The sequence below is a fragment of the Prunus avium genome, chromosome 1 (genome assembly GCF_965620075.1).
Source record: "Prunus avium chromosome 1, drPruAviu1.hap1.1, whole genome shotgun sequence".
In the NCBI taxonomy this organism is placed as follows: domain Eukaryota; kingdom Viridiplantae; phylum Streptophyta; class Magnoliopsida; order Rosales; family Rosaceae; genus Prunus; species Prunus avium.
The window spans coordinates 19,339,538-19,351,134 of NC_142284.1; the positions used below are offsets into that span (position 1 = coordinate 19,339,538).

The window sequence follows — 11,597 nt, forward strand, 5'->3', positions numbered from 1 at the left end:
TTGGTTTATTTCCCCAAACTTTTCCTTAGGGAGGGAAAACAAAACTCAAGTTGGGAGGATGACTTCACTTTTTCCCCTTACTTTCCCATGGGCCAGGCAACAATTTCTCATGCCTGGACTTACCAAACATGAGAAAATAATTGATTTCCTATCCCCAGATCTCCTTTTCCAAGAACCAAACGAGGCCTTATAACAATAGCAAATAGCCTACTTATAGCCCTCTTTCTTCCCCCTTATTCGTACTTCAACAGGCCCTGCAAGCTCATTTTAAATCAATTTCTAGTGACCAAGAAAGACCAAAATCAAAGAGAGGAATTCAATCAAACCTACTTTCGTAAAATCATCAATCGCTCATCAAAATATAGCTATTTCGCCCAGTAGACAAAATAAAACTTATGCGGTGGGAAAAGGGTTCTTGGTGGTTTTTTTTCCCCTAATGTTATGATAAACTTTTTTAATATATAATTTTTAAACTATTGTAGCTTCAAAAAAATTAATTAATTAAAAATTGACTCTTTAATATTTCATTTGAATTTTTAAATTTTTAAATGCTAAAATTACTAAAATTCTCATACCGCGTCAATATAAGATACCAAAATAAAAAAGCACAAAGCAATAATGTCGAACAGAAAAACGAAGAAATAAAAAAGAAATTGTTAAACAAAAATTTGAGTTTGGGCCAACCATTTGGGTCATATGCATTGGAGCAAAAATGAAAAATTGTAGCACAAGAAATTGAGCATAGCCTTGCAAGCGCCGGCTAATAGTAGAATTTCCCTCTACTTCTCCTTCACTTCCCCTTGCTTAACCTAAGGGTGGTGGTATCTTCACGAGGGATTGGAAAAGCGATTTCTATAACCAGATAGAACTTTGAAATAGCTTTGTTCACTTTATAACTGGGTTTAGGCGAGGCTACACCCTGCTAAACAAAGCACAGTCCACTTACACAACAGTAAAACATGCTGCGGCGTTTCAGGTTGACTTTTGCACCAGGGAGCAGTGTAGAGGCAGTCTGTAGAGATTCAAACTGGTATACAAACTTTATCGCATGCACTGTTAGGTAGGATCTGCACTCCTTTTTCTTACTTAAGTTTGGTCAAAGAACTAATAATAAATCATGGGCAACATTTAACACAAACAGAAAGAAGATCAAATGACATACTCTAGTCTGAGTATGAACTGTCTTGCTCTTCAGATTCAAGTTCTCTCATATTGTTAGTTGCCAGTTCAACTTTCAATGATAACCTCTGAGTATGTTCCTCGATATATTTCAATACAATCTGTAGCTTCTCTTGATAAGCTGCAGACTTCTTTTTCTCTCGATGTAGCTCCGTTGACAGTTCCCGGATTTTCAAGTCCTTCTCATCCTGAAAACAGAGAACTAATATCAGACACTGTTGTAATTTAAGCTCATATAGGAACTTGTAAATATACACTTATTAGGCAGGATGACACATGATTTCAACAAGCAGCTGCACAAAAATATGATTATTGAGTCATTAGCTCATAAATTTATTGGTACTAAGACCTATCTAGCAAATGTCTACTTGATTTGACCTCAGAATCATAGCCACCAAACCTCTTGAGCCAAAAAGAAGGGGAATAGTTCTGAATGCCCAACCAGAATTGCTTTGGCCAAAAGGACTTGCATACTATGGAAGAGCATATGTATGACCAGGTACCAGTTTACATCAGAGATGGAAATTTTCAATTCTTCAGATTTTTCATTTTCTTAAATAAAAATAGAACACGGTTGAAGTGTAGTACTCTCGTCGCTATGAATTTAATTTATTTATTTTTAAATTGTCAGACCAATAAGAAAATAAATCCCCAATTACAAGTCACATTCTGCTCATCCTCTCTTACATATCAGAATAATATAAGTTCATACAGCCAAACTGGATGCTCATTTTGTTTTTTTAAACCAATTCAAGGATTAATTATTCAAACCTAGTTCTTAGTTCCAATTCATATAACTCCAGTCTCATGCTAACTCCTCAAAAGAATCTTGCAAAATAAGATTAAAATTCTATTATAAGCACATTTACATACCAAAACGAAGACCAACATACCTCGCAGAATGCAATCCTATGTGATCGTCGAGGTGGTATTTTGTTAGGATTCAACTCATGATTATGTTCTTTTACAAAACCATATATAACCCACTTGCCTCCATCCTTTGCCGTTATCCTCAACATTGCATTGCATCCCTTTCTGGTGGCTGGCCGTGATGGATGAACTCTGTTTTGACTCATTGCATATTTTTCTGCTCGGAAACCTTCTTTTGAGCAAACAAACTCCCGGCCAATTATTGCATTATCTTTTAGTGAACGACGTGTACGATTGTTCCGTATTGTAAATCCCATATGCCTACCATACATCTCATAAAAATCTCTAGCGTCTTCTGCTGATTCAAATTCCATCCCAATAACTGGTTCCAAAGTTAAAGAAAAATCTTGGCTAGATGTTTCAATCAAATTATTATCTACATCAGGAGTATATGATAGCTCGTCATCAGCTGTTTCATGACTGGAAAAAGTTTCATCTAGCCAACACCTGTAGTTTCTCTCAGGGCTAAATCCTTGTCCTGAGGTGCTTGCCATCATTAACCTGCAAAAATGAGATATAGTATAAATAAGAGCATAGGATCAAAGCTCAAGGGACAAGCAATGGTAGCAACTAAAATTCTATCGTACCGGAAGTATCCAATTTATTCCAGAAATTAAAGTCAAAATACGCAAGTAATAGTGCGGATTGTCAGCAATGAGACCTAAGCTTATGATTAGGCAAGACAAGGACTTTTTGAAACCCATCACATAGAGAGTCTGGAATTTGTCTTTGACTGTGCCCATGATATTGAACTCGACGGCTACATAACACCAAAAGCGTCCACCCATGATAAAATGAGAAGGCTACAATGCAATTTTGTTAAAGAACTCATCACCAACTGTAAAGTTCACTGGTTTTGCAATCTTTTCGCTCTATATGGCTCACACATACACTCTGTTCAAACATAAATGAGAACCAATCTATAAAGCAATTCATAGGCACATCACTTGGGAGTTGCCCTCTCAGATACAATACCTCAGTATAAAAATAAATAATAAATAATAACACTTGAATCCATATCCACAGATCCTCGAATCTTGACAGAAGGGTGGCTAGAGTAATTGGGGAAAAATCATTTTTAGCTACTGGGTTCCCCTCATCCACTCTAGAATGAAAAAGGGTAGATGCAAAGAGCTGCATCAGAAGATCCAGCAGAGGCTTGCTTGCCTCATGGAAGAGTAAAATCTTGTCTTTGCCTAGACAATCTGTATGTACTGCTATCCCCATGTGTACAACGCAGAATGTGAAGCTGCCTGCCTGAATCAGTTACCTAAGTCATTGACAGCTACCACCAAGACTAGCCCACTCAACTAGGAATCAAATTTTTCAAAGGGAAGTAGTAAATTCACAATTCTCATTGACTCATTAGATCAATAAAGAAATCCACATAACATAATTCAAACTTCAAGGTTCAACCTATATAATATAATATGAATCTGTAAGCAACAAAATTTGTTAAGAATCTAAGACATTGCTAAACTGTGCAAGATTCTTAGCAGCCTAAAATGAACCCCTCTACAAATTTTCCAAATTGGTCTTAACTGTTCATAAACACAAGAACGACAACAATAAATATACACAGAGAAGATAAAGACAGACAGACAGACAGACAGACAGAGAGTAGGATACCTGGCAAGTACTAGAAATTGAAAACCCAAAATGATTTTAGCGTTCTTTTGGGTTCTACAGGCTGAGATTTTGGTGAACTGATCAGCAAAGGAGGTTTTGCTATCAATGGAACTTGGGAGCTACGGTTCGGTCTTCCCCTGTAAAAACCGTTTTTTGGGTCAATTTAAAAAGCGTTTTGTCGCGTTTTGTCTGTGTAAGCACTCATGAAAAGAATACAATTTTCTGTTGCAAAAAATAAGACTAAAAAACAAAATTGATTCGAAGTCAATGATCTTTGACCTAATAGTCCCACCAAAAAAAAATTCTCAAATCTCAAATTCCAAAACGGGCAAATGATGGAAACATCCTCAAGAAGAAAGGGGCTGTAATCATGTTCTTAACATTTTCAAAGAGACAAAAAATGAAATTAGGAATTAGGACACATAGGTCCTTCTTGTTTTTTATAAGAAAAGAACACTTACAACGAAAAAACACTTAGAGCACTTCCACCCATTTGCCATGGCAAAGGGCAAGGGGAGGCAAGGGCTATTACTATTCACATGAATAGTGGCAATCCTTGCAAAAGGTTTGTGATGTTTCCATTCATTGTCATGGCAACCACTATTCACATGAGATATGAGGAAATGAATTTGTATAGAGTTTTGGTGTGGGAAGTGAAAAATATGACTAAGTATTTAATTTTTAAAAATTCTGAAATTTTTAGAATATTTTTAAATTTCATTTAGATTTTTATTTTTTTGGTTGCTGACGTCAACAAACCCAGGCTAGAGCAAGGGCTGGTTTTGCCAGAGGGCCAGCCAGGGCAAAAGTGGCCCGCTAGAACGCCATTATTCTTCTTGGGCCTCCCCTTGGCCCAGTCCTGGCGCAACGGTGGAGTTGCTCTTAGACACGACGTGCTAAAGAGGTAAAAATAAAATGTATTTACAACAGAAAGGGTAAGCCATTCTCCCATAAACGGGAAGGAGAGAGGCTATGCTCCAATTTAGCTAGGGCATTAGCCATGAAGTTTGTCAATTCATAAGTTAGTAGTGGCGCCCTTTTCATTTGTTTGCATCGCATGTAGGCGTATCCTCTAGCTAGAGGCACGTCTGAGAAGAAAAACTCTTTGGTGCTCTCTAGTTTTCAAGAAAACAGTCTTCGCTTTCAACAAATTCCATCTCTTATGTTTCAATTTCCTTCTACGTTTCAAGCTCCAAGCAACACTAGTACTCTTTAAATAAGCTTTCTTATCTTCTTTCTTTTTATGTTTATTTAAGCAAACATCTAGTCCAAACTATGAAAACACTATTACGGTTGTACTATTATCTTTCTAAACTACAGATCGTACTTTTTTTGAATACTCTGTTATAGTGAAATGCTTGCTATGTCTGGAAACCAAAGGAAAAAAAAGCCCCAACTCAAATTTGTTATCCGACCCCAGTTTAGCATTTTAATAATATTTCACTTTTCAAAAAAATAATATTTCACTTATCTGCTAGCTAGTTGCTATTATTTTATATTTTTATTGGAATATAGCTTTCCATTTCTTTTTCTTTTTCTTTTTGTCATTTTCTTTAACTAATTAAGCTTGAGGGGGCCTACTTATCCAACTTTATGTTATGCTCAAGTATACCTTGACCTAGCTTCTAGAATTGAGAACTATAAAATTGGAGAATTTAAGGCAAAAGATGACGATGAAATATTTGCACAGCTTGGTATTGGATAGCAATTGTGTACTCTAGACACCAACTTTTTCCCACGCTCTCACAGGACGCGGAACTCAACAAATTATGAGACTCTCTAACTTTTATCACATATCATGTTATGCAGTTTAATTGAGTCATTGCAATTAAAGGTTGGATGTCTAATTAAGGTCCAATACTGAAATAATTTCAGAAGTTTTCCTTCACTTTGTCATTGTCGATTAATTGGAAGGAAGCTTAATGAAATGAATCAGAACTAAAACCTCAGATTCATACTAGAATTGCGTAGGACCATGTCGGGCCGAGTGAGTTGGGATAAAAGTGGTGTGTGTAGACGAGTTTTCCGTAGTATATTTATTCAAAAGAACCTTTCCCAGTCCAGACTAAATAGTATAATCAAACTCTAGATTGAACAAAAAGCCAATCTACTCATAAAATTAACATGCCATGATTTAAGTCATGCCATTCAAATCGTAGAAAATCGAGCTCCAGTTTACTTTCTACAATAAACCATGCGGCTTTTCAAGTCAATAGATTGTTCAACCAATTTCAACAAAACTCCTCATTTTCTCCTAATTAATTAGGAAAAACATAAAATTTAATTCTTTGATCCTGGTATTTAAAGAAGTTCATAATACGAGCCTCCCTTGTCATACTCATGGCTCAATCATCAGCTCTCCTCACAACCCCTAATTTGTCATGTCCCCATCACAATTTTATATCTTTACTTTCAATGCTTTGTAAAACGCAGGACAGCATTCAGAATTGCACCCTAATTTTCCTACTTTTCTCAATCCAGATTTTCCGATTTGAGAAACAAAATTGAAGGCATAACTAGAACTGAAAGCAACTGAATGACTTACTATACTCACACAACTTCTGAAAAGTATCTATCATGTAAAACCTACTGTTTTAGCTTCAAGCACTTTTAGATTGTCAAAGACTGATTGAAGTTTTATTGATAGGTGATTGTTATGGTCTTCAACATCCTTCATAAAGGCAAGTAGCTGTTCTCTATATGCTGCACTTAACCGCTTCTTCACTCGCAGTTGTGCGGTTAACTCCTGAATTTTCTTATCCTTCTCATCCTGGTAATATAGATGCAAAAACGATGATAAATGATCTCTGTGGAAGGGGGAAAAAAGTGCATACAGCGTAAAAGAAAACAAAACCAAGAAAGAAAAGAAGACCCAACAGATTTAGAAAATCCCAAATGCAAGAGAACAATAAGTTGGACAATTCAAAGTACAAACTTTCACCAAGCATAAGGCTTGGACCTTCTAAAAGGAAAGAAACTATAAATATGAAGAAGCTCATGAGTTGAATAGTTTGAAAGAGCAGCAAGAGAACAGTGTGGTAAATGAGAGTATAAAGGCCATAAACAGATGCCAAAACTTGGGAATACAGTAACCAATGTTCAAAAAGGGAAAAATACATGGATTTAGAAAGAATATATTAAGGTGTTGAATTACCAAGCTAAGCTCATGAAGTAAAACACAACTTGGATGCTTCCGATGTAGTCAAGATGTCATCAGAAGATACTTAGATCACTCAATGTTAATTTGGAAATGTAAGGAGTCAAATAATAGTAAAAAAGCTATAAAAAAAACTGATTAATCCAATAGTCTAGTTCGGCTGGCATCATTGAGTAGGGAGATAGTTTCATAGGGAGAAAGAAAGAAATATGGTAGCTTTCAACTGTGACTTGGATTTTGTCCTTCATTTCATTGAATATAAGTTGCAAGCATTATTTATGTACTCACATTGAATATCAAACATAAACTACAAAACATGCCAAAGTCTGCAACTTTGGAGGCACTACTGCTTTCCAAATATATAAATAAGGATTAAAAACAGACCTCCCTACAACATTGCAGCAGTTCCTAAAATATAAATTGGTTAAAAATTTAAAAGTTCCCAGATGTATCCAACAGCCATATTCTATCATCCTCTCCACTGCTATTTAATCTCAACCCTTCCAGTACTTGTAACGTGTCCACTAGCTTCCTCATCCTTAGGTTTCTTCTAAAACCAAAGTCCGAACTTAAAAGGAAAATTCTTATCCAAAATCACCCTTGTGATTACCATCCTTGCCAGCCGTCCAACTAATGGGCAACGTATAGGCCATGGGTCTTGATCATGACCCAGCCTAGGTCCAATCTGAATTTTTCTCTTTTTTTGATTTTTGGCTTTTTAGTTTTAAATGTTATAGGTTCAATTAAGATCTATTAAGTTAACTTCGGTTTATTTATATAAGTTACTTAATCATAGTCAATTAAGTTTAAATTTTTCTCGATTGTCTTGTGATGCAGGTGACTAAGTCCGTTTATGTTGGGAAAAGAAAAATATAAAGAAAAATTTCAGTCATTTTTAAAGAATTTGGATCATTCTATTTCTCATAGTATAATATTAATGGCAGTGGTCTTAAAAGCATATGAGAACACTAGATTATCAGTAACTAGATGCATCCAACTACATGAGAACATATTCAACATAAGAGAGGCTTACAAGTGTTCGGCGACTCTTTTGTGATTGAACCACTAACGGATGATTATGGTCCTTCAAAAACTTCTTCACAACCCAACTTCCAGGCTTCTCTTGCCTCAACAACACCATGGCTGTGCAAAATTCTCGTTGTCCACACTCCTTCTGCATTACTTTTCTACCATTATCAGAGACCCCTCTACATCCAAGTCCACGAGAGATTATTGACCCATCACGCTCAGACTTCCGGGATGACAGAACACGGGTCAAAAATCCTACGCGACTGGCATAATCATCATAGAATACTCTGGCAGCATCTTCTGATTCAAATAGCATACCCTCATATGGTTCTTGATTTGTGCTAACTTCAATAATATTTGTTTCCCCTCCTTCAGAAGTGTATGTTGTCCCATTCTGATCATCCATTTGCACCTCCACTATAGGACAACATATATCAAGTTATAAGATACACTAACGCACCTGTCAACCATGTTATCGAGCAGACCCTTTAGTATTGCATATTCATACAATAACTTGAGATTTGCAAGGAAATTAAATGAGCAAATCATAAAGACATATATATATATAGAAATTATCATTGCATGTTTGGAATGTGGTAATGTAAGATTAACACAGAAGGCCTTTACAAATGGTCAAGCCCTGATATAGAAATTAATGTGAATCATCAAAGATAGGCAAGTGCAAAGATATGCAGTCAACTCAGAATAGCCTTGATGAAAAATACTTATGGGAAGAGAAAAGGAATGAAATTTGGATCACATAAGTTACCATGTTCTAAAGTGTACGAAACCTCAATCAGACATGGTAGAACAAATGTACAAGATGCAGTTAACGTGATGTAAATGTTTCATTCGGCACACAAAAAACAAAGAAAGAAAGAAAAATTCTTGCAAAGTTTAGGTATATCTCAAGCAGTTCTCAAGCGTATGCCAAACTTCGAAAATAAAAACAACCAAAACATTCAAGAGCTTCGTCTGTTTCTTATTTTTGAGAAACTTCAAAATAAATAAGTAAAAAACCCAATTGCATATTTGATTTGTCTTTTCTGATCCTTATGAAAATGTAACTAAACACAGCCATTCTCAATCTTTTTCCGCCTTCTTGATTTCCTTTCCAATTACTCTCTTATTCCTCAATTTCCTTAGCAGTTAGAAACGAACGCAGCATTTCAAAATTTACTATCATCAATTATATTGATAGACAAAATTAATAATAAAACAGGTGGACCAGAAAGTATTGCCACCAAAGAATCCTTACAACCCGTTAAAATAAAGTTGTAATATCAGAGATACACAAAAAAACAAAAAAACAATAGGAATTTCAATAAGCAAGAAAAAATAAGGTCAATAAATCAATGGCGAAAGCCCAAAAAGAAAAAGCAAGAAAGGTTATAGCTTTCAGTGTAACAGAAGAATGGAAAAAGGGATTGGATTGGACTTACTGGAATTCAAGAGGACTTTCAGTGAGGTGGTAGAAAGATAGAATCAGCGAGAAAGAGAACTCAGGTTATGAAAGAGGAGCGACTCCTTCTGAGTCTTGGAGAAGTTTTCAGACTGTTTAAAGTGTTTGATGTAAGAAGAACCGCACACGTGGTAAATCATAGGAACTTATTCAAGAATACAAAACAACAACGTTCTAAAATTTATTAAAGAACAAAACAGTAATATTTATTTTTCGTTTTTAGGGCAAATGATCAAAAAGTCTCCTCAAAGTAAGGATAATAAACGTGTCAAGAATGCTCAATCCAAACCCGACTTATTTAGCTAGGATAATAAACATGTCGGGTTCAAGTCATATCACTTGCATAAAGTAACCCTAGTCAAAATGTGGTAGCATCTAGTAATTAGCTAAAAATGTAATGGGTAAAAATTAAAAAATAATAATAATAATAATAATAATAATAAAGAATAACTTGCATGGGACATACAAGAATCACTTGCATTCTTGAGTATTGGGGAATAAGTAAACAAATACAAAAAAAATACATAAAATCAACAAAACCCACATATCAAATTCACAAGGTCATAGAAAACGAATTAAAAACATGAATTTTGATCATTTAAACAAATAATTGCATTTAGCAATTTATTTATTTATTTATATATAAAAATGGTGATTACATTTTGTCTCTTTGTATGTATGAATACTGAGAAAGATAAATAAAAGAAATTTTAAAAAATGAGCAAAATGTAGAAAAAGAAAAAGAAACAAAGAAACGGGTTGGCGGGTTGGTTGGTATTACACGGGTTGACACGACCCATTTAATAAATGGGTTATATAGGTATTTTAGTGGGTTAGTAGGTTGATCCGAAACATACCTGTTTATTAAACGGCTCATGGCGAGTTGATCCAAAAAAGCCCGAAAATTGAATCGTGTGGGTTTCAAGTCGTGTAGCAATTTGGGCTGATCTTGCCTTTGGGTCTGCCCAGTCTTGGTGGAGCCCACGTCTTGCTTGGGCTAGAATGCATTGGTGGAGAGGTTTTTTCAGCCCAGAGGTCATGACAAAAGGCCATGGTGGAAATGCGCTAAAAAAGGAAAAGAAATAAGGTTCCCCATTGACATGAAAACCATTGGTGGTCAACAAGTCAAATTTCTTTTATGTGAAGCATGCCACTGTTAACGATTAAAAAATCCTAACAGACTGTAGAATGTAATAACTTGTGCCCCAAGCTATTGACTTTGGTCAAGTGATTGTGAATCTGGGTGAGAAATATATCCCAAGAAAGTGCTTTTCTTGCCTCAGACGGATGAGGACTTTATAATTTCCCACAGTAAAAACTAGTAAGTCTAGCCAAAAATAAGTGTTTGAAAATAAAACAAACTAGTTCAAAGAGAACTGCTTATCATACATTAAACAAAAAGAGACTGCCAAGTTTAGAAAGACATTAGAAAATTGGACTTCGATTTTTGCTTGGGTTGTTGTGTGTGACTTAGGCTGGACTGGATGTATCTGTACTGGAATTTGCACGTTAGCACCTTCAACTAATAGAGATCAGCTGGAAATCGATGCCAATGTCGAGATTGGCAAAGCTATAATTAATTTGAGCCATGAAGAGGCTTGTCGAGTGGGCAAAACTAGGATTTCTCCGATCCGGACTGGATTGAAAGCGGCTGGATTGGCAGTTGCTGGCCTAAAATTGCACTTCAGTATCTGTTCTGCTTGACTGAGGATCACCTGTGGGCTATTCTGGGGATTTTAAGACCTCAAGATGTCTCTGAAAATTTGTTGAGGTTTTCATATTATGAACAACCTAAGTTCTACTTGGATCACCTATTCTGAACCAGATTTGTAACGAGAGGAATTCGTTTTCCCTGTGAACTACTCCTCCAAGTTGGATTGAAGTTAGAGATTCGAGTTCTGCCTGTATTGTTGGAAGCTGGATGGTTTTTGCAAGCTAGATAGCCTGATTGCTTCTAAGTTTGAAGACGTTTAAGATCGTGTGATCTTGCTTGATTTTTTATCAGTATGACTAAGAGTTTTTGTTTTGATTTTGATTTTTTGTTGTCCTCTCTCCAGCTCACATCCTCTTATGTTTATAGGAAATCTATATGATGATGATTCCTTAATATCTAAAGGATCTTTGCTGAGAAGTGTTTGCTCCAGTAAATAAAGGAGTAGTAGTTGTTCTAATAGGAACATCCACATCAAGAGTCAGCTATGATGATCAGTT

At 35.7% G+C, this 11,597-nt stretch overlaps 2 protein-coding genes across 4 annotated transcripts; both read right to left on the bottom strand.

The window, feature by feature from the left end:
* Positions 1–572: 572 nt before the first annotated feature.
* Positions 573–3,992, bottom strand: LOC110772970 (protein FAR1-RELATED SEQUENCE 3-like). 2 transcript variants are annotated; one of them, XM_021977461.2, is made up of 3 exons: positions 3,739–3,992; positions 2,073–2,610; positions 573–1,367 (listed from the first exon to the last, which is right to left on the bottom strand). In XM_021977461.2, exons 2-3 carry the CDS (start codon positions 2,604–2,606, stop codon positions 1,164–1,166), a joined length of 738 nt encoding a protein of 245 aa, XP_021833153.1. In that variant the 5' UTR covers positions 2,607–2,610; positions 3,739–3,992; the 3' UTR covers positions 573–1,163. The 2 variants fall into 2 exon arrangements, with proteins under 2 accessions (XP_021833153.1, XP_088106680.1); XM_088250554.1 differs by lacking the exon at positions 3,739–3,992 and adding an exon at positions 2,697–3,691.
* A 1,975-nt stretch (positions 3,993–5,967) lies between these two features.
* On the bottom strand, positions 5,968–9,503 carry LOC110772974 (protein FAR1-RELATED SEQUENCE 1). Of its 2 annotated transcripts, none has more exons than XM_021977466.2 (3): positions 9,367–9,503; positions 7,929–8,384; positions 5,968–6,508 (listed from the first exon to the last, which is right to left on the bottom strand). In XM_021977466.2, exons 2-3 carry the CDS (start codon positions 8,328–8,330, stop codon positions 6,314–6,316), a joined length of 597 nt encoding a protein of 198 aa, XP_021833158.2. In that variant the 5' UTR covers positions 8,331–8,384; positions 9,367–9,503; the 3' UTR covers positions 5,968–6,313. The 2 variants fall into 2 exon arrangements, with proteins under 2 accessions (XP_021833158.2, XP_021833157.2); XM_021977465.2 differs by having other exon boundaries at positions 7,929–8,341; positions 9,367–9,502.
* Positions 9,504–11,597: the final 2,094 nt, after the last annotated feature.